The sequence below is a fragment of the Arachis hypogaea genome, chromosome 3 (genome assembly GCF_003086295.3).
Source record: "Arachis hypogaea cultivar Tifrunner chromosome 3, arahy.Tifrunner.gnm2.J5K5, whole genome shotgun sequence".
Classification (NCBI taxonomy): Eukaryota; Viridiplantae; Streptophyta; class Magnoliopsida; order Fabales; family Fabaceae; genus Arachis; species Arachis hypogaea.
The window spans coordinates 35,932,862-35,959,436 of NC_092038.1; the positions used below are offsets into that span (position 1 = coordinate 35,932,862).

General features: G+C 35.7%; 1 protein-coding gene across 2 annotated transcripts; it reads right to left on the reverse strand.

Moving 5' to 3' along the window:
* Window positions 1-11,924: 11,924 nt before the first annotated feature.
* On the reverse strand, window positions 11,925-25,762 carry LOC112790280 (DENN domain and WD repeat-containing protein SCD1). 2 transcript variants are annotated; one of them, XM_025832608.3, is made up of 31 exons: window positions 25,279-25,762; window positions 25,046-25,139; window positions 24,270-24,471; window positions 23,953-24,094; window positions 23,762-23,862; window positions 23,264-23,327; window positions 22,910-23,023; window positions 21,984-22,204; window positions 21,341-21,395; window positions 21,145-21,228; window positions 20,700-20,895; window positions 20,461-20,590; window positions 19,929-19,971; window positions 19,785-19,829; window positions 19,125-19,200; window positions 18,914-18,987; window positions 18,776-18,826; window positions 17,997-18,154; window positions 17,849-17,896; window positions 16,476-16,533; window positions 16,275-16,358; window positions 15,176-15,428; window positions 14,885-15,084; window positions 14,710-14,774; window positions 14,473-14,596; window positions 14,179-14,360; window positions 13,998-14,069; window positions 13,485-13,645; window positions 13,334-13,375; window positions 12,826-13,034; window positions 11,925-12,388 (listed from the first exon to the last, which is right to left on the reverse strand). In XM_025832608.3, exons 1-31 carry the CDS (start codon window positions 25,450-25,452, stop codon window positions 12,293-12,295), a joined length of 3,618 nt encoding a protein of 1,205 aa, XP_025688393.1. In that variant the 5' UTR covers window positions 25,453-25,762; the 3' UTR covers window positions 11,925-12,292. The 2 variants fall into 2 exon arrangements, with proteins under 2 accessions (XP_025688393.1, XP_025688394.1); XM_025832609.3 differs by having other exon boundaries at window positions 24,270-24,481; window positions 25,279-25,754.
* Window positions 25,763-26,575: the final 813 nt, after the last annotated feature.

Sequence of the window (26,575 nt, forward strand, 5' to 3'; positions counted from 1 at the left end):
AAATCCAGTAAGCGCAGCGTCCAACAACACCAAACTTAAAGGTTTGCTTGTCCTCAAGCAAAGAAGAACTGAAAATAGAAGAGACGAAAATTATTAGGAGAGAAAAATAAAAGGATAAAAGAATAAGAGAGAATTAAGATTGGGAGAGAGAGAGAAAGAAAACTGGGCGGCGCAAGCGACGCGTACGCGTACGCGTGGGTTGCGCATTATTCATAATGATGCGTTAGCATCAGGCATGCGTCCGCGTGCCCAGAATTTTGAGCGATTCGCGCGAAGCCAGCCGCGTGTCTGCGCGACTCTCTGTTCACATAGCTTGGGAGCCAATTTTTTATACGACGCGTTCGCGTCGTGCACGCGCTCACGTGGATGGCCATATGTGCAACTGACGCCAACAGTCACGCGTCCGCGTGCTCTAACTTGTGCTTTTAGCACACTTCCTACCCCAAGCCAGCATAACTATTTGCCCAAACACTCCTTTACGTCAATTTTGTAGGTCACGTGTATGCGTCAATGATGCTCACACGTCAATGATGCGCACGCGTCAATGATGCACACGCGTGAATGGCAAAAATTACAAACGACGCGCCCGCGTGGGGTACGCGTACGCGTGGTCATGTTTGTGCATCAAGCATGAGTCCAGCGCCATTCCTGCTCAACTCTTTGTCAATTATTGTTTTTCACGCACACATGATTGACGCGTTCATGTCAATGACGCTTGCGCGTCGTGTGCTCGTTCTCTCTCTTTTTTTTAATTAGCTTGAGGCGTTCGGTTCCTATGATAAAATAGCTGCATGATCAGAAATTAGGAAGAACTCAATAAAATAACTAAGAAAACTACTACTACGAAAAAAATAGCTAAGGATACGAAATTATCGGGTTGCCTCCCGACAAGCGCTTCTTTATCGTCACTAGCTTGACGGTCAGCTCCTCTAAGGAGAAGGATCATAGGGGCTCAGCTCTTCACCCCTTACTTTGAACTTCTTTCTTGTGTCTTCATAACGTAACTCAATATGCTCCAGAGAGAGGATTCTGATTACTGTATAAACCCATGTTGGATTACTGGTCAACACCACCTTCATTCCTGGGGAGAAACCTTCAGTGGGGATCTTTTTGTTTTTCCATTATTTGGGTACTTTCTTCTTTTTGGGAGCCTCGTCCTTGGTAGATGATGCATTCCCAACACCAAACTTAGGTTTGATGTCAGGAGGAATTTTATTGATTGTTACCAAGGGAGGTTTGAGCTGCAGATTCAGCTGTTTATCATCAAGGGATTTTTGAAGGGTTGGATCAATAAGTTCAGTCTACATGCACCTCTCTTCTTCACTTGTTGGATGTATATCTTTGAAGACATGAAAAACCAGTTGCTCATTATGCACTCTAAGCACTAATTCACCCACTTCTACATCAATCAGAGCTCTTCCAGTGGCTAGGAATGGTCTTCATAGAATTATAGAGGCATTCTCATCCTCCCCCGTGTCAAGAATCACAAAGTCTGCTGGAGGAAGAATTTACCCACTTTAACCAAGATATTTTCCACTAATCCGTATGCAGGCTTCATAGATTTGTCCGTCATCTGTAATGCTATCTTTGTGGGTTGTGCCTCTTGGATTTGCAGCTTCTTCATCACAGATAAGGGCATTAGATTTATGCTTGCCCCCAGATCACATAGGGCTTTCTCAAAGGTTGTGCTCCCAATGGTGCATGGAATTTGAAAGCTCCCTGGATCTGGCATCTTCCTTAGCAAGTTATTCTGAATGACAACACTAAATTCTTTAGTCAGAACTACTGTCTCATCTCCCTTTAAACGCTTTTTCTTTGACAACAGCTCCTTTATGAATTTGGCATAGATAGGCTTTTGCTCCAAAACTTCAGCAAAAGGAATATTGATTTGTAACTTTCTGAAGATTTCCAAGAACTTTGAAAACTGCTTATCCTTGGTCTCCTTTTGAAGTCTCTGAGGATACGACATCTTAGGCTTATACTTAGGAGCCTTTGGCAGTGTAGGATAAGTGTCAAGAGAGTCTGGGAATGGGTTGTCTGCATGCTTTGGAGGGGCGTGCTCTACTTCTTCCTTCTTCTCCTCTGTAGCTTCTTTTTCAACTAACTCTTCATTGACCTTGGTCTCAGAGCCAGCTACTTTATCACTTCTCAATTGAATAACCTTGAAATCTTCTCCTGGGTTCACCACTGTATCACCTTGAAATGTACTTGTAGACCTCTCAAGTATTTGCTTGCTCAGTTGGCCCACTAGGACTTTTAAATTTTTAATAGAGGCTCTGGTTTCCTGCATAACTTGTGCTTATGTACTTGCCACTTGTCCACTTATCACGGTGATAGCCTTGCATTCCTCTCTTGGATTTGGAATTGTGTTACCAGGAAGACTATTAGTGGTCCTTTGATCAATTTCAATGGCTTTTGTGGCTAATCGACCCATTTGAATCTCCGGGTTCTTGATGGATGCTCTGGTTTCCTGTCTAAAACCTGTCAATATTGCTTCCAAATCATTGTTCTATTGGAAACTGCCCTGAAAATTATTGTTGAAGTTCTGAGGTCTCTGAGGTTGATCCCTACATTCAAAATTTGGGTTATTCCTCCACCCTTGATTGTATGTCTTAGAATATGGATCATTGTTGGGATTTCTAGGACCACTCCCCATGTAATTCACCTGTTCAAAAGAGGGTTGAGTATAATTATAATTATCATTTTGTATAAAGTTACCTGCCATGTCATAGGAGACTTCCTGTGGTGGATTTTGGGTGTTGATAGTTGAGACTTGCATGCCACCCATCTGTTGAGTAAGTAGATTTATTTGTTGAGACATCAGCTTGTTCTGAGCAAGAAGAGCATTAATAGCTTCTACTTCTAACATGCCTCTCTTCTGAGGGGTTTCAGAGTTCACTGAATTTCTATTAGATGAGTATAAATATTGGTTGCTAGCAACCAATTCAATAAGCTCAATAGTCTCCTCCGGTGTCTTCTTCTTGTGCAATGAACCTCCTGCGGAATTGTCTAAGCACATCTTGGATATTTCACCCAAGCCTTCATAAAAGATATCCAGTTGAGTCCATTTGGAGAACATGTCTAGAGGGCATTGCCTAATCAGTAGCTTGTATCTCTCCCAAGCTTCATACAGAGTCTCACCATCCTTCTGTCTGAAGGTCTGAACCTCCATCCTAAGCTTAGTCAGCTTCTTTGGTGGAAAAATTTAGTGAGAAACTCAGTAACCACCTTGTTCCAAGTGTCCAAACTCTCCTTGGGTTGGGAATCTAGCCATAGCTTTGCTCCATCCCTCAGAGCAAACGGAAAGAGCATGAGTTTGTACACATCAGAGTTTACTCCATTTGTCTTCACAGTATCACAAATTTGCAGAAAACTAGAGATAAATTGATTTGGGTCTTCGTGGGGAAGACCGTGATATGGGCAGTTTTGTTGCACTAGAGTGACCAGTTGAGGCTTCAACTCGAAGCTGTTCGCAGTAATAGGAGGCATCACAATGCTCTTTCCATACAGATCTACAGTAGGAGCAGAGAAAGAGCCAAGTACTCTCCTTTGTTCATTCCCATTCGGGTTTGCCGCATTGGTATTCTCAGTGTTAGTTGGATCCATAGTGGATTCTGCAGCCTTATAAAGTCTTGCTTATTGTAAACGCCGCCTGAAAGTCCTTTCAGGTTCAGGATCAAAGTCTAAGAGATGTTCTTCGTCTCTGTTCCTGCGCATAAACAACCAGAAAACAAAAAAGAATGGGAATCTCTACATCAGACTGCAGAGAATTCCCAGTGAGGTAACCTGTGTAAAGAGATAAAAATATTAAATAAAATAAATAAATAAATAGAAAAAATTAATAAATAGGTAACACCAAACTTAATTTCAGAAATTAAGAAAGATATTAGTGCTATTTATTTATTTAAAATATATTTTTTTTGAAAATTTTTTTCTCTTTTTTTTCGAAAATTTAAAAGCAAAATTTAATTAAAATAAAAATTAAAATGCCTAATCTAAGCAATCAAACAACTAATAGTTGTTAATCACTCTCAATCCCCGGCAACGGCGCCAAAAACTTGGTGCAGTATTTAGCAACCCACACTACTAACCGGCAAGTGCACCGGGTCATACCAAGTAATACCTTACGTGAGTAAGGGTCGATCCCACGAGGATTGATGGATCAGGCAACAATGATTGATTGATTGATTGGCTTAGTTAGGAAAGCAGAAAAGGGTTTTAAGATATTCAAAAGCTTTAAGTTCGAACTCAGAATATCAAAAGGAAAAATAAATAAGTTGGGAATAAAATATTGAGAAAACAGTTAAGACTTCAGAGTTAACTATTTTTCCGGATTTACTCTTCTTACTAACTAATTTAATTTTATATGATTTAATTCATGGCAAACTATATGTGACTAGACCCTAATTTCTTAGACCTTCCTAGTCTCCTCTAAAATTTATTAACTGCCAATTCCTTGGTCAATTAAATCCAATTAGAGGGTAATGATCAAATTCCAGTTTATATGCCACAAAAATCCTAATTATCTAAAAATAAGGGGATTATATGTCACGTATCCCGTTAAATACAAACAATTAGAAATTTAGGATAATATGTTTTCAAGCTATTGTTCAAGTAAAGAGCTTTTCCAAGTTTTACAAGAACTCAATTAGAACATGGGTCATACTTCCGTTCCACCCAAATTCATAAAATAAATAGCGAAAACAATTATTGAAAAATAAATCAAAACATGGATTAAATTAGAAAGATCAAACGAATAAATCCATACAAATAGACAGAGCTCCTAACCTTAACAATGGAGGATTAGTTGCTCATGGAATGCGTAATGTAAATTTGTATAGAATTCCCTAATGGAATCCCCCTAATAGAATGTCCTAATAGAAGAGAAGTCTCCCCTTTCTACAACTAATCCTAATTAATTTAAAATCTAATATTTAAAATTAAGATAATATCTTTTCCTATTTAAAAATCAAATTTGAATTTAAATCAGAATTAACTAACTATTCCGCGTATTTGTAACGTGGGGACCACTTGGCTTCACTGGATCCGCGCCTAACTTGAGTGCTAAAATGGGGCCCAGAAATCACCCCCAGCATTTTCTGTGTTTTCTGCACGTGGCGCATGTCACGCGTACGCGTCGATGGTCTTTTCCGCAAGTTACGCAGATGCGTCAGTCATGCGTCCGCGTCGCTGTGCAATTCTTCAATTCACGCGTACGCGTTAGTCACGCGCACGCATCGCCATGGAAAGCTCCAAATCATGCGTACGCGTCAGTCACGCGTACACGTCGCTCCTCGCTACTATCTCCTTTAAATCTTGAGCTATAGAAACTCTATCAAATCCAGTCGAATGCTACCTAAAATAAATAATATTGCACAAAACTCAAAATAGCATTCATAGTGACTAAAACATAATTAATTCTTAATTAAACTCAACAAATTAGATGCAAATTCACTAGGAAAAGATAGAAAAGATGCTCACGCATCAAGCGGTTACTAGTTTGATATACTTTGTGGTCATCGAGTGGCATCAAGTTGATAGGGTAGTCCCACAGCTTAGCAGAGTGCAGCACCTTCCCGAGGGGGGCTTTGAACATAGACTGGCTGCACGCTAAGGATGAGAGGGGCGGAGATAGGTGGTTTTCTCTTTACTATCAGGCTTGGCATTTACACTGGTAGAACAGACTTGATTCAGACATTGTTATCAATCGAGTGGCAAATTCTGGTCCCTCCGCTGAGTTTTTAGATTGGTGGCACCATGAGACGCATCGAGTCCTTTCCCCAGAAGCCACATTTGTGGACCCCAGGGATGTGGAGATACCGGCGGAGGCCTTTCAGAGAGGGTTATCACAGGCGCCACGGAGATCACAATTACCCGACATGCCGGACAACTGGCGTGTTGAGAGACGTCGTCGTATTAGTACTCGGGACACAGGTCGAGAGTGGCGATGGTTAGATGATATGATGCAGGAGGATGATGCAGGTGGAGACGGCAGAGACCCTGGCGAGCACCGTGTTCGTCAGGCCAGTACTAGACGTCGGGCGACAGAGGTGGTACTCAGGTTGGTGGTGTAGTTAGTGGGGACACAGCGAGTGGGACTGGGGGCGGGACATTCACGGCTAGATGCAGCTCTCAGAAATTCCATCCCGGTGCACAGATGTATTCTGAGGTTGGTAAGAAAGTAACCCCAAGATTCTGCATTTTCTTCTTCCACAAGTGCAAATACAACGGGCAATATGTTCGAGTTTCCATCTTGAGCAATAGCCAACAACAAAGTCCCTCCATACTTTTCATACAAGTGCGTCCCATTGATGCTGACTAGCGGCTTGCAGTGTTGGAATGCCTCAATAGATGGAGGAAATGTCCAGAACATACGATGAAAGTAGATTGTTGATTCATCAACCTGATCACCCACTCTTAGGGAGGTCTTCAGCAGAGCAATCGTACCATCCAAGGATCCAACAGGGTACCTCACTATAAGAGTCCTCCCAGTCACCGTAGATCTGTGCCACTGCCTTCTGCTTCGCCAACCATACCTTCCTATAACTAGGCCTGAAACAATAGGTTGCCTATGTTGCCTCCTGCAACACCTTAACCGTAACCGAGGCATCAGCTCTGGCCAATGAAAAGATCCTCACACATATGACATGATAGTCAAGCTATTTGTAATCGCTCAATATCGATGTCGCTAAACACGTGTGCGGTCCGTTGTACCGCCTAACTTCCCAGGTGCTCTTCCTTTGCCTTAGCGTGATGCAAATCAATCACGTGCACCCATTACCAAACTCCTTGCATCTTCCGTGGTATTTCAGATGGTCTGACTCGATAACTCTGTACTCAACTCCACACCAGATGCTGTAATCTTTTACACTCAGCACAGCTTCCTCCTTGCTCTGGAAAGATTGGCCTATCTGAAATTTCATCAAAGCATTCGCATCATGCAAACCCTGACCCGCGAAGGTTGCCTCTACATTCTGGTATTGGCTGACGGCTTTCAAGTTCAACGTTGACATGTGCGGGGGATACTATTGTGTACCAGAACCCGAAGCACCTTGGGGTGTATGTGTATTGCTCAGGATATCATCATCACTATCCCCACCAATGTCGACCGGCTCGTCATCTAAATCATCGTCCCGCATCGCATTCTCAACTCAATCCGGTCCGGCCTCAACTTCAAAATTAGGAACACCAGGAGACCAACATGAGTAGCCGCAACGCGTGGAGGATCAAGAATCGGAGATGCCGCTGCTACCACAAGCATCGACATCGAGAGACCACCCGCCGTCGTCGACTGAGGATTCGGTGTCGTTGCCCCGGAACTGTCGACACCGTCCTCCATCTTCGCAAGCAGCTCAGGTATTCTAACCTTTGGAAAACTCCGCCTACAGTGAAACAAGACCTGCAAGTCCTCATCAGACCCTATCACAAAGGTCTCATACCTCACACCAGCTGATATAACGGCGATGGGAATCTTGTAGAACAATTTTTTAACCCACTTTGTCCCACACACACCGAGCTTCTGTAATACGCTGTATTTAATCTCGGCCAACGTACTCGACGACCGGATAAAAATACTGAGCAGTTTCCTATCCGTAAATTTTACACCATGTCTTTTGCTTTTTTGAATTTTCCCAGAGCAATGCACTAGAGCCACAAAACTCTCATCACCATCCATTTGGGAGAAATGAAACTCTCATCACTCTTCCATCCCAATGCCTTTGAGGGATTTATATAGCCAACGCCCTTAACACACACTCAACGTAATCCGCTACAGCCTCTAGTGATTTACACACGCGTCCCCTTACACATAACCTGCTACTGCCTGTAGCGGTTTATGCACATTTTTCCCTCAACAGAAACCGCTGCTGCCTATAGCGGTTTCTGTGTTGCAACTTTACCACGTAAACCGCGACTAGTTATAGCGGATTACATTCTCCTATAAACCGCTACGGATAGATATATGAAACATTACATTTGCGTCTTCTCTTTTCAAAAGTTGTATTTGTGTAATATTGGAGTCCAAACATTTTATTTACATAAATTGCCCTTATTACTACTTAATTATCATCATTTTTCTGTGTCTTTTCAATTGTCATTTTTTTTCTTTGTTTTGTCTAAAATTTAATTTGTTAAAATAAATTTTGAACTAAAACAAATATAAAAAAGATGAAATGAAAAACTAGTAATCGATTGAACTAAATTTTGGTTGAGATCCAAAAGATTAAAATTTTAAAATAATTATTATATTTATTTAGTGAGTTTTAAAAGATTAAAACTTTAAGTATATAATTAATAATAGTTTATTAAAATTATTTATATAAAAAAAATTTACTACAAAAAAAATTAGAATTTAAAAATATAAAATCTAAAAATATAAATGAAAAAATCACTTTGTAATAATTTGATTACTTTTTATTTTTCTGAAAAAATTTTGTTTATTAAGCTGTAAAAAATGAGACTAAAACTAATAGGATTAAAAAATGTTAAAATTTAAGATTATAAAAAGATTTTATATAAGAACTAATTTTATCATTTTTTAACATTTTAGGAATTAAAATGACCTACACGTGTATTTTCAAATAATACATGACATGTCATAACTCAGCAACCAATTATCTTGTAATACGTGACATTAATTTATTACGTCATCATACCATGTGATACTTAATATGACACGTCATCATCTAACTAATAAAAAAATTAATTTGATTAACGTTTTATCTTCTAAAAACTAAAATGATTAATTTAATCCTTTAAAATTCAATTTAAAAAAAAGTGATTTTTTAGAAACAAATTTAATTGTTAATTCGGTAAAATAATAAAAGGATAACTAACGGAAAGTCTTACCCCTTAAAAAAACAATTGAGTCACGCCAAATTAATCTAATTCTTAATAGGGTAAACCATCAAAATGCATTCGAATAATTTTGTTATTAACAAAAATATACTCAAATTTTATTATCAATAAAAATAGTTTCAAATAATTTAAAAATGTGACAAAAATATCTAACATTAAATATATTTTCTCAAAAAATACTTTAGAGATTGAAGGTAAACTACCAAAAATATATCCAAATAATTTTATCACTAACAAAAATTGCCCAAATTTTAGTATCAACAAAAATACCCTCAAATATTTTAAATACGTGCCAAGAATATTCAAATGAATATTTTTTTTGTAAGTGGCAAATAACTTTTGTATTTAACAACCGCTTATGCATTTGATCTAAAATTTTATAAGAATGTTTAAATAAATATTTAAAAAATACACAAAAAATTGGATAAAAATTTGATCCTTATATTTTTATTTTTTTTAAAAGTATTATTGGTTGTTGACTAAAAATTACAAAAAAAAGAAACATTTAGCGAAAAATAACCAAATTTTAAGGATAAAAATATCCCATTTTTTTAATTATATTTGCAAAAAATTGCATTAAAATTCAATCTCTGAAATATTTTTTGAGAATACATATTTAATTTTGGGTACTTTTGTTGCGTTTTTAAATTATTTGAGGGTAGTTTTGTCGATAAATTCGAGTGCATTTTTGTCAGCAACAAAATTATTCGGGTGCATTTTTATGGTTTACCCGAGATTGAATTTTGATGCTGTTATTTGCAATTATGATTAGAAAAATGAAATTTTTTAACCTTAAAATTTGGTGATTTTTTATTAAGTATATATTTTTTTATAATTTTTTGTCAACAACCAATAATACTTTTAAAAAATAAAATAAAAATATAGGGATCAAAATTTTATCCCATTTTTTGTGTGTACTTTTTAAACAATTATCTAAACATTCCTATAAAATTTTGGATTAAATACATAAGTGATTTATCAAATACAAAAGTCGTTTGTCACTTATAAAAAAAAATTTGAATATTTTTATTGCGTTTTTAAATTATTTAAGAGTATTTTTGTTAATAATAAAATTCGGATATATTTTTATTAACAACAAAATTATTTAAGTACATTTTTAGTAGTTTACCTTTCTTCATAACAAGAAAAATAATTAATTAAACATTTGGATTTGATATATCACCTTGATAATCCCAAATAGAAATATTGGTTGGGCTAATTTATGAGTAATTACCCAAATCAGTTTTCAAGGATTTTAGAATCGGATATTTTAATCCTCAAGAAAAATTAATACACAGATCAATCCCAAGGTTTTACTCTGGCAGACAAATCAGTCCCCAATTCATTTTTCGGCAAAATAATTACCCATATCAATCCCCAAAGATTTTAAAAACGGACATTTTAGTCCCAAAAAAAACTAATGTACAAATCAATCCCCAACGTTTTTCTCTATTAGACATAATAGTCATCCATTCAAAAATAAAATAAAATAAAATCATTATTATTATTACTTGCACAATAATATTGTACTATATTTTTTGTATTTTTTGGACAAAAATAATGATAAATTTATTCATTAAATTCTTATATATATATTTGGCATAGCGGGCCTCAGCAGGAGGCCCACACGACAGGCTATTAGCTCAGTGGTAGAGCGCGTCCCCTAATAACTGCGTCGTTGTGCCTGGACTATAAATACTAGTTATTCAACAAGTTCGATTGATTGATACGAGTTGATTTCCTGTGGTAAAGGCCGTAATGCCAGAGGAATCATTACCGCAGGGCATAGAGGAGGAGGTCATAAGCGTCTATACCGTAAAATCGATTTTCGCCGGAATCGAAATAACTGAGAAAAAAAAGAATTCTTTTTTATTTTGCAAGTTAAAAAAATTTCTAAGAATTTAATGAATAAATTTATCATTATTTTTGTCAAAAAATATAGTACAATATTATTGTGCAATTAATAATAATAATTATTTTATTTTATTTTATTTTTGGATCGGAGACTATTATGTCTAATAGAGAAAAATATCGGGGATTGATTTGTACATTAGTTTTTCTTGGGAACTAAAATGTCCGTTTTTAAAAATCTTTGGAAACTGATCTGGGTAATTACTCTATCAAAAAATGAACTGGGACTGATTTATTTCCGATTCTAAAATCCTTGGAACTGATTTGGGTAATTACTCTAAATTAAACAATTCTTTTAACCCATATTAACCCAATAGCTCGATTCAAAATGGGTTAACTTCTTATAAAATTTTGGATCAAATACATAAATAGTTTATCAAATTCAAGTGGTTTGCTATTTACAAAAAAATAATAATGTTTGAATATTTTTACCCCGCTTTTAAAATATTTAAGAGTTTTTTTTGTCAATAATAAAATTCAGATACATTTTTATCAGCAACAAAATTATTTAGGTACATTTTTAGTAGTTTACCCTTCTTAATTATGAGAAAAATAAATAATTAAACGTTCGGGTTTGATATATCAGCTTGATAATCCCAAATAAAAATATTGGTTGGGCTAATAAATTAAACAATTCTTTTAACCCATATTAACGTAATAGCTCGATTCAAATTGGGCTAAGTAGATAGCTTAAATATAATTTTGTTAATTAATAATGACTAAAAAAATAAACTACCAAAAAAAATGACTAAAAAAATAGCTAACTTAGATTGCTTGGGTGGTTAACTCACTTGTCCACTTAAACAAGTGTTTGAAATTTAAATTCCACCCATTGATCAACGACAAACCCTTAAATAAAGCTCAAATCCGCGACAAATTAGTTCTTAATCTGCCAGATTGAGAGATACCGTAGACAATAAAAACAATGACAAAAAAAAATTACCAAAAAAATGACTTAAAAGTAAAAAATGGCCAGATAAAAAAACGAGATTAAAAAGGGGCCATGCTTCATCGACGTATGAAAATTGAAAAATATTCAGTATTTCATTATTTACGACCAGTAGCATATGATAGACCAACCAGAATCCGGCAACAACGATAAAGTCAGACTCTAGCAACGGAAACCCAGGTAGCTGCCAATTTCCAAAGGTTGGATGTGTTTAATAGGTAATTTTCTTTGAATAACTTCCAAATTTATGAATCTTGCTATGTAGGTAAACATAATGTTCCTATGCAAAATCAATTGCAGCTAGATTCTATACAACTTAACTAAATTTATCCACACTAATAAATTTGTTTTTTGTACATTCATGATACAGGCAATCAGGCATAAAGCAACCTACCTCTAAACACAGATAACAGACAACCAAACTTGGTTCCTCTTTTGGACTCATCGGGTATTACCTTGTACATTATATACTCGTTAAGCAAGCAAAAATATTGGGGGCGTCCCCGTGTTTACGAAGTACCATGTTTCTCACCTATTTAATTTTCATAAACGCGAATATGCTTTTATCAACCAAGCTCAAATATTAATGGTTGCATCCCACAGCCTTAGAAGCCCATTACGGCCACCACTGCATATCCTTTTCCTCTCCAGATCTGAAGCAATACATCTTACCTGGATGTCACAGTAAGGCCAAAATCAACCCATGAACGAAGAATAAAGAGCGTTGAACATGAATAACATAATACTCTTTAACCACATATATTGCCCTGCTAAATGGCAAAAATATGCACCCTAAAGTATAGCTGAGGCAAATCAAAATAACAGCAATCAATGAGCCATAGTTCTAAAGTAAACATCACCACAAAACTTAATTTCACAAAGAAAAGAACATCAATATATTTTTTCCTACTTCAGTGCTAGTAATTATCTAAGGAATGCACTTCCTTAGGTAGTTTCCCCCAAAGCAATTATTTGTCTCAAAAGATCAATAAAATTGGCACTGGATTGTAGTTACATGTTAAAAAGTTTAAGAGCACATCATAATGTTCACTGATCACATTATACCAGAGCCGGACCATATCAAGTGGAAAATCCAAAAGAGCACATACCATAGCAACTGTTTTTTGAGGTGTTCTGTAAACCTGCCAGCCAGCCATTTTGGACCCAGTACCAGAAAAACCACCAAGTCTCTCTTGAGGCCGATGGAAAAGTGACATCGAATTGTCCGCTGCTCCAATGCCTAACCAGTGCTCCCCAGCATTGATAGATAATATGGCAGCATTGTGAATTGTAACATTTTTTGCACACCTTATACCCCCTGTACAGTCAATGAGTAAAAAATTATCAGATGATCTCTACCTTCTAAAGTTCTAATTTTGTACAGAATAAATACAGGCACAACACTAGTTCATTCTGTTGTATTATTGCTTCTTAAAATTGCATGTTACAATTTGTTGTAAGATTAAGACACCATTTTGGTGGAGTATAAATAGCATGATAGTATTTTACAATGAGACACTTTGAAGTTTTTTAAACTTTAAACAGTCTGCATATTTCACAAATCAAACAAGCTAAACATCACGGAGGAAAATTGTATGGATAAAGAGATTGCCATACCGTCATCATTTTCCCAAAACCGTAGCAGGCCGTCAGTTGACCCTGGAATTGAATTTAACATTTAGCAAGCAATGGAAATAAAAGCACACAGCCAGTGTCTTAATGAAACCCACACACACAGAGAGCATTGCCAAATTTGGAGATGATGCACCTGTTATAATTCCTCTGTCTAAAGCAGAATATTCGACACATAATATTGGCCCGGCATGGCATGCTAAGACAGCATCACATATTCCTCGGGAAACAGACCACAATCTTGCTGTCCAATCATCACTACCAGTAATTACAGTATCACCAACCATTCTTATGGACCTGCATTTTTCATACTCGATTATATATTTTATTTACTATCGATACAATAGATATAGATAAAGGGTCCCCTCTTGGTGTCCAATTTCTACTATAAATTTTACCCCAAGAAGGGGGGAAAAATATCATCCACTCCTTAAAAATAACCGACAGTAACCACTCATCCAACTATTTCTTCTTACTTCATATCTTTACCATCATGAAAACACTCATCAAACTCTCACTCCCCACAATAAAGTTTTCTTGTTTCATGCTTCCCATTGTATAAATACCAACAAATTTAAAAAGATAACTCATGCTTGTTAAACCGCTAGTACGAATAACATAGTAGAGTAGAAATACATGTTCTCTTAACCTTATCCATTGTGTATGTCCTGAAAGTTTATGCATCTGTCTACTAGCACGAATGTCCCATATGCTCGCAACCCTGTAATGCCAGAAACAATCAATGCATGACAAATGGCTGAATTGCACACAGAAAAATCAACATAGAATTTGTATGTGCGCGCACACACATCTACATTCTTTTAACTTACACGTCTCTTCCAGCAGCAGCCAAGAGTCCCACATTGTCATCATATTCCATGCATAAAACAGCACTAGAGCAACGACCAACAGTTGCAACACATCTATCAGTTCTAACATCCCACATCTTCACAGTACCATCATACGATGAAGTTAGTACACGTTCTCCGGAGAGCATGTGCACACAGCTGACCTACAAGGTTTGCATTATATTAAGTTTCAACTTTCCAACCTTTATATTTTTCATCACTTATTTACCTACATCTGTTTACTGTAGATCAGCCAGAAATATTTTAAAGTAATACCGGTCCATCATGGCCTTTAAGCTCTTCCAGAAGTTGAGTTGTTTGCTTATCCCACACCAAAACAGACTGATCATCAGATCCTGACACCACTTTCCCCCTATCTGAATTTATGGCACGGATAGTTCTACATTTGAATCCAGAAGCAAGGTTGCCCATAAATATATATCCAGAGATGTTAAGAACAAAAGAAATAATATATATATATATATATATATAGGGGAGAGAGAGACAGAGAACCTCGTATGCCCTTTTAGAGTTGCCCTGAGTTCAGAACCACGCAGACTAGGATCCCAGATCTTAACCTGCATGTTTGGAAAAGTTATATTCATAACACATTAATTCATTCCTAACATCCTAAGGCAAAAAATGCAACCTGAGCTGCATAATGGCATCCATAGACATTGAAACTTACTGAGCAGTCTGTGCTTCCGCTAATAAAGAAACCAGCATCTTCACGGTCACCCACCAAATCCCACACCTCTCTCTTTGTAACACAATGGAGAGCAGTAATGGCACCATTATGACCCCTAAGTATGCGGACATTTGTTTGAAGCTTCTTCTGCCCACCAGTTGAAAGATCATGTTTCCGAGGAGTGCCATTCTCTTGTGCAGCTAAATTTGTAACAATAGAACAAAGTGATACCCTTAGTTTACTCGAGAATCAGTACATAGTTGCACTAGCAGATAATGTATTAATTAATACCTGAATTGCCCCCATCAGACGTCCATTTACGACTAAAGCTGGATCTAGATGAAGTATTTCGGGTGAACATACTTTGCACCCAGCTTCTACCAACACCAGTTCCCTCGGCAGGTTGCTGGCCATCATCTTTGGAATCTTTTGAATGTGGGGATGGTAATGCAAGGGATGACATAGACTGTGCCTTAAATGATGTGACTCCCCAATATCCATTGCGTAGTTGCTGGATATGAGACAAGAACCCTCTGATTTTTATCTGCATCAATAACATGGAAAACAATTCAGCAATAATCCATCACATGACATGAGCCAAAATTTTCAGTAGTATTATTTCAAGAGAAATAGATAAAGTGAAGTCAACATTCAAAAGAAAGAGAAACAATGACGTATACCATGAAAGCATAACACAAGGGACAACATTACTAGTATGCAAAAAAACGATAAGATACAAAACCAATGGTACTAAGAGAAACATTGATGCAGAATCTGTACTTCTTTAGGGTATGGCATTTCAAGTTTACATGGTCAACATTTTGTGATATTGATTATTAGTTGCATTTATTGTTATTTCGGGTGCCTTAGTTATATATAGTTAAGTTTTATGAACTATTGTATTACGTATGCACTTTTGGTTATTAATCCCACATCAGATCATTATGCTTTGAGACCAAGTCTCTAATTGAAGATCAAGGATTCAAATACGCTGAGCATCTAGGTACTGAATACTATAGTGCCATAGTTTAATAATTTTGTTCTGTTCTACTTGTGTTGGTTCTTCATCAATTTCTGCGGGACATAAACTACGGTTTATTGTCTTTCCTCATTTTTCTTTCCTTCCAATACTTCTTTGACTCTATATTATATAAGCTGGTAGGCTTCTTTTATTGGTTAGAAAAAGTCCTTTTTCTTTTCTCTCTCTCCCTTGGGATTAGAAAAAGAATTTTTACTAGAGCAGTAAAGAAGAGTACAAAAGAGGACAACACATCCTCACAACGATACAAAAATAACAACCATGTCGTATAAGGATAAACCATGCAGCAAAGCAACATATAACACTCACTTGAAAAGCAATTTATGCATTTCTAAAAAGAAATTAACTTACAAATTGCTTGGATCCAATGCTGTTCCTCTCTGCAATTGTTTCAATCATGTACCAAGCATCATTATCAGGAAGTCCCAGCCCAGCCTTCATTACGGCAAAGAAGGCTCAGTATACAAAAGTATAACATGATACAATTTGACTTCACCAGAACTACAGAAGTTAACAGAAGAATTTAAGCACATGAAATAGCCTAGACAATACCATGTGTGATGCCAACACCACAAGCTGTGCTGTCACAAGAGATGCATAGTTTGCTGATCTGGCAAAGAAAAAATTGAAACTTTATAAACATCTATGGAAAAAAATAGAAGTATCGGTGCATTTATGTCCAAATTCAATTAAATCTACAATGATTGGATGGTTGGTTAAAGAGGTCAGAAAGAATATACATACATTCACAAATAGTTAGGTTGAAGGTCATAGAACAATAGGATTTATTTTAGTAGTGTTTGTTTGTGCTTGTGAAAACAAGCTGAAGTAGAAAATAATCAGTGTTTTTTTATTATAAAAAAAATATAAGCATACAAGGAGCTGCTTCTCCCAAAATAGAGAGAGAGAGAGAGAGAGAGAGAGAGAGAGAGAGATCCCTGTACAAAACAACATTCTACATTCTTTTAAAAGAACTAGGAATAGCAGTAGCTACCATCTACTAGCTAGGATGACAGCTGTACTAGCTATAACTAACTTATCAGTGAAAGGTCCCTAACTCCTAACTACCCTTAGGGTAGCTTCCCCCACGAGCTACCATTCTCTTGTATATAAACAGAGAAGTCACCCAATTGAGGATCTCAGAGTCATGATACACAATTCAGACATTTCTCTTCTCGCTTTCTCTCTCTACTTCGCTGTTTCAGTTTTCTATTATCAATGTTGTTTGTTTGTGCTTTTCAAAGCAAGCCGAAGTAGAAAATAACAAGTCTTTCTAGAGTTATTTTAACTAGTGTATCAATAGACACTGATTCACTCTTTTATTTATTAAATGCATGTAAAAATAGTGAAAATAGAATTAGTTGAGATGGCGAGTTGTTTATAATTTAACCTAAAAGTCTTGGGCTCAAGTGTTTGATATAACAAAAAAAATATACTTTTTATAGATTATATATAACGAAGGGTGTTTAAAGAAAAAAAAGTTGGACACCAACCGTTCTCATATTCTCATTATATATAGTATATAGAAGTATAGATATAGAAGTACAGATATAGAAGATATATAATATAGATAAGCATACAAGGAGCTACTTCTCCCAAAATCAAAAGCATGAGAGAATAGCTTTGACAATTTTTAGCAAAAACATACATTCATAGTTAGCAAAATCAAAGTAATTAGAAATTTTTTGTTTTGATACAAGGTACTTTTACAATTACATAGAAATGCAACATAATTTTCTGATTCTGCTTCTACAACTAAAGAATTACTTCTTGTGGAATCTTAACCAAACCAGCCCATTATTTGTATTCAAAACAAAGATGATGATGCTGATGATAGGATATAAAACACACAGTAATGTAAAGAATGAAGAAAACTAATATAAAAAGAAACAGAAGACAATCAAAGAAAAATTTTAAATCCTTACTTGTTTGAAGATTGCTCCATTAAATAGTCAAAATATCCTTCCCAAAACCTGCAAGGAAGGTGCATGAACTGTGTCAACACTTAGTTCAAGATAAGACCACTAAAACATCGTGTGAAAACATGAAAAAATAGTTATGGGAAATACAGACCGCAGCTCATCCCAAATAGAAAGAGAAATAAGATGTCGTTGCACATAGTCTGGCACATTGTTATTGTCTTTCTTATACATATCAGATGAAACTTCAAGAGCATCTCTAATGGTTGGCAAGTCATTCCGTGCGGTTGCACGATTTATAGCTGTTTTGAGCTGAAAATGAGCAGATTTGATAGGAACGAGAATTAGACATGAACTCAGTTAGAAGTTAAGGGAGGGAAGGTATATTCTTTCTGCCAACACTTGTGGCAATACTGAAACGAAGTAATTTAGACATAACTATACTCAGTCCCTCTAGTGTTAAAAAGAATTTAGTTTGGTTTCCTTAAACTGCAATTACAACAATCTTTTCCTTCAAAATTTTAATACATTTCGCACTGTTTTTCTGACTGGAACTATGAAGGAGGATGTGTCTCTGATAAGATCCCTCTTTTACAAGCACCTCAATGGAGTCATATCAAAGAGATGGTGCTGTCTCATTATTTACTTGTATTTGATATTAAATTATTGGACTTGTATAAAGCCAGAGGGGCAGACATTGAAATGTTATATCAAGATTAAAACCTCAAATTAGTCCTCAAAAGTGTCATTGCACCAATTTGGCCTCAAGATTTGCAATTTAAACTTTGAGGTATTAAAGTTCATTTCTTGTTAGACTAAAGGATTAAAATATCTTACAATAACTTGAAATGAATTTTCATTTTTGGAGACTTAAATTTGTTGAACACATATGAAGGATTGACAAGTTAAACAAAAGGAATAGCATTTGTTTACCAATTCTTTCACTGCAATAAACTGTTCTTCAGTGAGCTGACAGCTCCAACCCTGATAGAAAGATCTAGCATAAGCTTCATTGCGACAGGGAAAATAACAAAAGAAATTAATTATCAGTGTTAGCTAAATAAGACTAACTGAATGTATATGCTCGCTTATGCATTCAACAAATCCACTACCACCAATCCCCTCTGCATCAGATTCAATCAAAGCTGCAAGGCCAACCACAAAATAACTTATTAGAAAACTCCGTACTCCACTTCTAACATAAATTAATTTTTTAACCTGACAACAAACGGGAAAATTCACATTCCACTAGTATCAAAAAGAAAATTGAGATCAATGATACCAAGTATTGTTCCATATTCAAAGGAGGCGAGAGGATCATCTGTTGCTCCCAATTTGAGAAGCCGCAGCCATAAACCCTGTGTTATGAAGAAAAAAAAGCAATGTAAAAAGGTGATACTGTACCAATTTCAACATATAGTAGTAGTCATTATGGAGAGTAATACAGTCAAATGTATCAGAATCCAACAACCATGAAAACATCAAAGATTGATCTAAACAAGTGTTTTTCAGTATTTTTTTTTTTTTAAGACTGGATTTTTTGGAGCAGCAGTAGGATCCAACAATAAGTAAGATCCTGGAGGCCTTTATGTTAAAGCAAGAGAGATGTGATTCATGATGTAATTTTGTAGGAGAATGGGCGGGGGAAATGGCTATGTGTGAGAGAAAATGAAGAGAAAGAAGGGAATTTACAAAGAAGAGTGGGTAACTTATTTTGGACAACTAAAGTTGCTGTGGGTCTTCAATGAAACCAAAGAATAAGAACTAGCAGCAGCAGTAAACTAACTTCTACAGTTCCACTACACAATAAACAAGCATCATAAATTTCCAGATCTATATTGAAAATAAGGGGAAAATTAAGTTCACGCAAAATGGATACACCCATGCATGCACACACAAACATACATAGAGGAATGTATAGAGAAAAGACCGATAAACGTACCTGCAGCTTAACCTTAATATCCAGCACCATTCTGTCCCTTTCAGCCTGAAACCACAAAAAGAATAACGTGAGGGACCAACTGCAAAATAAATAGATCAATACACAAGCAGCACTAACAAAATAATCCTGGCCATGTTAACTTACCGCCCTCTCAAGTGGACTAAGACCATCTGCTAACAGATCCTTACTGAAAGAACACAGAAGAACAGTAAGATAGAAAAACAAGAATAAGGTGGAAAAACAATTTAAGTTAAAATGTAGAAACAACCATGACAATCAGTTTATTCAATAGATAGAACAAGGCAGAATGTACTGCTCACAATAGAAGACATTCTGTTCAGGATACCCAATACTTAATGCCTAGAAACTGAAAGCAGCACAGATCAACAGCAACAACGATAACGAATCCTAATTCAAAATTGCTTCCTCTTTGAGTGACAACAATTAATATTCATGCAAACCATACACTCTCCGACTTTTAGATTTTTCCTATAAATAGAATTTAGTCATATTTGTACCAATGTACAGAATACATTTCACACATTGGGAGAGATTCCTTTTAATCAAGAACCGTAATTAAATAACTGAAAAGGATATGCGGGCCAGCTTTTCTAGGCATCAGTATGACAACAAAAGAGTGTCCTGATGTTAGGCATTGGCGCATTGCTTGCATTACCTTGGAGTATGTCTTCCTGAGTACTCATAGGCATTACTAACTGCTGAAAGAATATCCCTCCTATTTTCTTCTTCCTCTTCTGTTCTGCTGATTGCAGGAAATCTATCATAGGTATAATTGGCACCAGATCCTGCAAGGTAAAAAAAGTAGAAAAAGGTAAAAAAATATGCATTCAATTTAGTTTATATTTGCGAGTAATCAATTTAGACACAAAATTGGCTAGAAGTCATGCATTTCACCTGACATTCCAGCATCAAAATCTGATATTGTTAAGATCTCAGGCTCTACCAAAGGTGAAGGAAGAATTGACATAGGGTTTTGACCCCTTCCAATTGCATCCTGTAGCTTATCAAGCAGGTTATTGTTGTTTTCATCAGAACCTACCCCTCTCTCCAAATAATCCAAGAAACCATGAGAATCAAGGAACTGAGCTATCTGTAAAATTCAAATTTGACATCAGATGAAAGACAGAAATTATACAGCAATAATAAGAATGGAATTAGCATTTCTTTGATAAAACATGATTTAAACCCAGCCAATGTAATTATCATTAGTACATCCATGAGTCTTCTAACCATCATAATCAACAATGAAAATCTAATCATTAGTAGGATCAATTTAGTCATTGGAATTTCCATTGCTGCTAATTGGAGAACACACCCCATGTTATGAGTAAAAAATTACCATTGGCTCTGGTGGTTGGTTAGTAGCTCGAGACCGTTTCTTCAAGAAAGCTTGAGTATTGAAGACCTGAGTGGAACTATTTTCCTGTTGCCAAAATAGGAAAAAAGAAGAAAATGAACAATGAAAGGTCATACCAAAGTTTTCTCATGGAAGATTGAAAACTAAATTCTTGAAACAAGAAATAGAATATTCATACTAGGAAATTCCGATAGCCACTTAAAAGTGTTGCAAAGAACTTTAAGAATATCATCCTGCACAAGAAACATGGTGACAATAAGGCACATCAGACTGGAGACCATTTGTTGTACTACCAACATGTCTGGTTTTTAACATCTGAAAACTGATGCATAAGGGAGGGGGGGTAATATTGAATGACTCAAATGTTTAATAATAGTTTAAAAATAGACGGCACAAGTAAATCATCAAATAAAAATTCCAGGGATTGGTGGTCATAAAAGTTCCACCACTTTCTAAAATGGCAAAAAAGTTAAACAATATATTGGACTGTCCACAAGGAACCAAAACAATAAATTGGACAGTCCACAAGGAACCAAGAAACAACATAAATTAGAACTACAATGAGCAAAGCACAAATCATTCTTGGTATAACAGGCAGGCATCAAGTTCATCTATGTGAGAAAATTTCAATATTTTATTACAAAGATCAATCAGCAATGTTTAGAATAAAGTGTATCATAATATTTTCCAGGGAACTAAATTAAGAATTCATTAAAATGTTCATCAATCTAGCATCTCATTCACTTTCATATGATTTTATTCAGTGACGGTGAACCTAAAAAGAATGGAAAACAATGAATAATCTACCATCGAAGGATCACCTTAACTGAAGGTCATGATCCGCTCCCCATTGCTTAGCCGCAAATTTAGTATAATGCTCAGATACACTATATATTCCAGCCTTCAATTCATCAATTCCAATTACATTGGGGTATAATAACTTGATTACCTCACCACGCAAGAAGCTGTATTCTGGCTCGGGAATAAGTGGAATTTCCTCTGATGTAGTAATACGATTATAATCGAGGTCAACAACCACCACCTACAAGAGAGTAAAAGATATCAATTAAAATAAATGAAAGCAAAACATCATTCGAAACAAATAGAATCGCCCACATGCATGCCAACCTGTAAATCAAGAAAAGCAAACATGATTTTTTTTTTTTTTTTGTTGGTTGTTGGGGGGGTTGTTTCTGGGTGAAGCTTAGACCTGATATTGATAACTAGTTCAAGAATGCAGAAAAGAATACAATAAATACACACACAGAACTTTACCAGTCCTAAAAACACCTGTTGCCACAGGTAAAGAAGCAAGGAACAGGACTAGAACAAGTTCATGAATACATTACTTCTACAGTTTTCTTGTTAGGAAAAATAGAAAGATGGAAAATAGAAAAGTGGAAATTTTAAAGATACTTGGTAGGTTAAAAATAAGTATTTTTTTTTTCACTTTTTACATGCATCTCATTTTCACCAGCCCATTTTCCAACTCAATTTGACTCAAACAATACACAGCCTTAAGGATAGATGACCTTGAGGCTTAAACTGAGAAGTTCCCCCACCTATTTGCAGTAAATCATTAGCTATAACATTATGACTTCAATCAAACTAATTAATGATAAAAGTGCAGCAAAACTAGTAGCCAGCAATTAATCAAATAATGCAAGAATATAGATAAATTAAACACCAAAGGAATGGAATTTCTCTAAATAAGCAGTGGTGTTAAGGAACAAGAGTACTGACTTACACCATCCATGACCTGTGCAGAGGTATCAACACACGAATGGAGGCCCATCATATATGGTGTAGGAGCATCAATATAATCTACTCCTTTGAAGAATAGTGACGGAATGTATACATGCTAAAGAAAGAAAGAAAAAACATCAAGAGAAAAATATTAAAAGCGAGTTAACAAAAGGTACCAACATTTTAGGAATGAGCATCATGAGTTATTATCAAATATGATATACACATCTTTTCAGAGAGATAACCGCAGAAATCAGCCATAACAACAAAAATGATGCTACCAATCGAGAAAAAAAAAAAACACTGGTGTACACAAATAAAGGAAACACTCAAGATAAAGATTTTCAAATCTAACCTGCCATCGGAATGGGTAGATTAAGTGACAAATGGCCTCAGATGCAAGAGTTAGAAGTGAATACCTGCCAAAAGAAAGTATAGAATAAACATAGATTTAACAAATGAATTAACTAATACTCTAAATGACAAACTTCTAAACAACTAACATAAATACAACATATCTGCATATATTGGATGAAGCCCATGTTCAAATTTCACACAGCAATCAAATGTAACTATCATATCTCCTTTCTTGAAGTAATCAAGGGGAATCCAAATCAACGCCAAACAGAAACAGTATTATCAGGATAAGCTAGTACAGTACAAACACAAATACAATTGGGAAACTGTGCAAGTTAAAATCTACTATTTAGCTTTAAAATTTCATCGGTAATCAACATGAAATTTTATGAAAGTGTAGATGGTAGTTAAAGAACCAGACTGTGGACACTGGAGAGGTCATTGATGAACCAAAATATAACTAGGAACTATGGCCGTAAGGTCTTAAGAAGTATACTTGTTAGCTCGAAGCAAAATCCTCCTTTCAAGCAACACAGCTGTAAAAAGTTGTATTAAGTTGTCAACATCCAAGCACTGCACCAGAGGCTGAAATGATATCTGCTCCAGAAAACCATGGATGGTTGTTAACAAATGAACCAGATGAAAACAGCTAATCAAGTCTAGAAGCCAAGTTTCAGGAGACTGTACATCAGCATGGGGAAGCCCGTCAGTTGGTGGAGCCTCAGCAGAAAGCAGACAATTCTCAATAGCAAACAGCACTCGCTCCTTTCCAGGAGTTGGCAAAGGCACATTGGACACCATATGTGCTATGACATCCCATAGTGGTTTACTGAAATTGTTACACAGTGGGAATGGTAAGAGAAACAGAAACAAAAAACCACAGATTTTTCATATTTAATCTAAGACAACTTGTGGTCACATTTATAAAGCATAAATAAAAAGAAAACTCGTAGTTATGTTCTGATTTTGAAAAAGCAAAGATATTGCCACCATTGTAGACTTACCTAGTTCCATTCGGAGAAAAACACAGTGCAAATATCTCCTCCAGAGCACTCCGAAGTAGACGGAAACTTGGCAAGCGTGAAACTAGACAGATGCATTTGTCAGCATATGAATTTGCCTGTATACGGTAAGCCTCTGCGATATCCTCACAAACTGGATCTCGGAAAGAAATGCAGCTAACATAGATTTTAGAACCATCACCCTCTGCATCAAACTTTTAAGTCAATATGATATCAGATATGAAGAAACAAAACCATAAATGCTGAAAGTAATATCAACTGAAAAACCTATTGCAAATCATGATGAGACGATGAGAGTATCATCATTCATCAGGGAGGATAAATGGGAAAATGCAAATATGAAAGTTAAAAGTATTTAGCAAGGACTCGGCATAAAATAGTCACCCCCCAAATCAGAATGTAGAAAGAAAGAATAATTACTTTATTCTGAGGTAGCAAGAAACCATCAGTGAAAATCACTTATAATCTTCTCTGTTGTGCTCTAATACTTCTATCCCCAATAAAAATTCCATAGTTTCTATCAAATATATCTATATATATATGCGCCCAACATGCACCCCGGTCCTGATTTGAGTATCGCAATGGTCCCGGTGCAATATATGTTCAATCCCTAATCATGTATCAACAGTTCAGCATATCTAAGTAAACTTCCTAAATCAATATCCAACTTCCTAAGCTACTCCCAAGTCCCACCAAATAAAAGCAAGTAAAAGCTAGCTAAGGTAAACTGGAGAAACCATGCTTGCACAAAAACATACCAGTCAAAACCATCGGATAGCTCCTCGGAAACGTGGAAGGATCGTTGGAATCAAATCCTGATGCATGGAACGCAACACCAGCAGGTAGAACACACTGAAAAGGAACAACGTTCACTGGCATCAGATAAAATTAACACAATAAGGAAATTTAGTAAACGCAACGACGAACACGAACACTTCAGAAAAACGGGAATGCATATGAAAAAGAGGTTCGTTGAGGAAGAAGCAGTTACAGTGGGAAGCTGAGGAGGCGGAGGAGGATAGAGAGTGTGAGTCGGAGGAGGATACTGGTCGAGGAGTGAAGGAGTATACATGCAGCCAGGGCCATGGTAACCTTTGATTCCATCAATGTTTCGAATCTCCGGTCCGATCCCACACACAACGAAGTACTCAAAGATTGGAGGCATTGCCTTTTCTTCTTTAGGAGATTCGTCAATGGCGGAATTGGAGATCTCTTCTCCCCCGTTTCTCCCCTCAGGAACCGGGAGAGAAGAAGAGTGCTCCGAGATCTGGTGTTCTATCTCTTGTTTTTGACGATGATGGAGTTGAGTTAGTCGATAGATCAATTCAGGAGCTTAAGCAATAATCAGTCGTCAGGTGTGAAACTGCATCGGAGTTTCTTTTCTGCGGAGAGGTTGATTCAGGACGGAGAAACGAGAAAAGGAAAACCGTCACTCAGAAACAAAAAATTAAAAAACGAAAAAAAGAAAAAATATATATAATACAAGGAAGTGAAAAAAATAAATTAACCATCAATTCTTAAAAAAAGTTTATTTATTTAATTCATTTTTAAAAAATTTTATCAATGAAATTATTTTTTAAAAATTAGAACTAATTTAATTAATAAAATTTTTAGAGATAAATTTAAAAAATATTCTATAAAAGTTTTAAAAATTAAAAAAATTATCTATTATAAAATAATAAATTGTTAAAATTTTTATTTAAATTAATTAAATATATTATTTATTAATTTTATGTATTTATTGATATACACAACGTATTACATAGAGTGCTATAACCCAAATTTAATTAAACTCATATTTTAGTACCTGAGTATTCAACATATGATACCATAAAAGTTGAATATATTATGAACGCATTCAAAATATGACATGTAATTAAAAATAGATATTCAGTACTTGAGATATAGTCGTATTTTAAATGAGGTTACAATATTCGAGATACGTTCGAAGATTATATATATTGGCTTTGTCGAGATATTCTGTCATTTATGATATTTTTTAACATTTGATAGCTTTTAAACTTTTAAATTTAATACTTAAAGTATAAATAACTCTCCAACAATATGTGCATGACAGAGTAATTAACCAGCTAAATGTGATATGGCTCATAAAGACGTAACTGAAGTATTGGATTTCGAAATCAGTTTTTGTCTCTTTTAATTTGTGAAATTAATTAGTTTACATATTTAGAATTTATTAATTAATTTAAGATAATGTTAGGGAGACAAAAAAAATAACCAAAACTTACCTTATTTAACATTCATTAATTGTCGTAATAATTAATAAA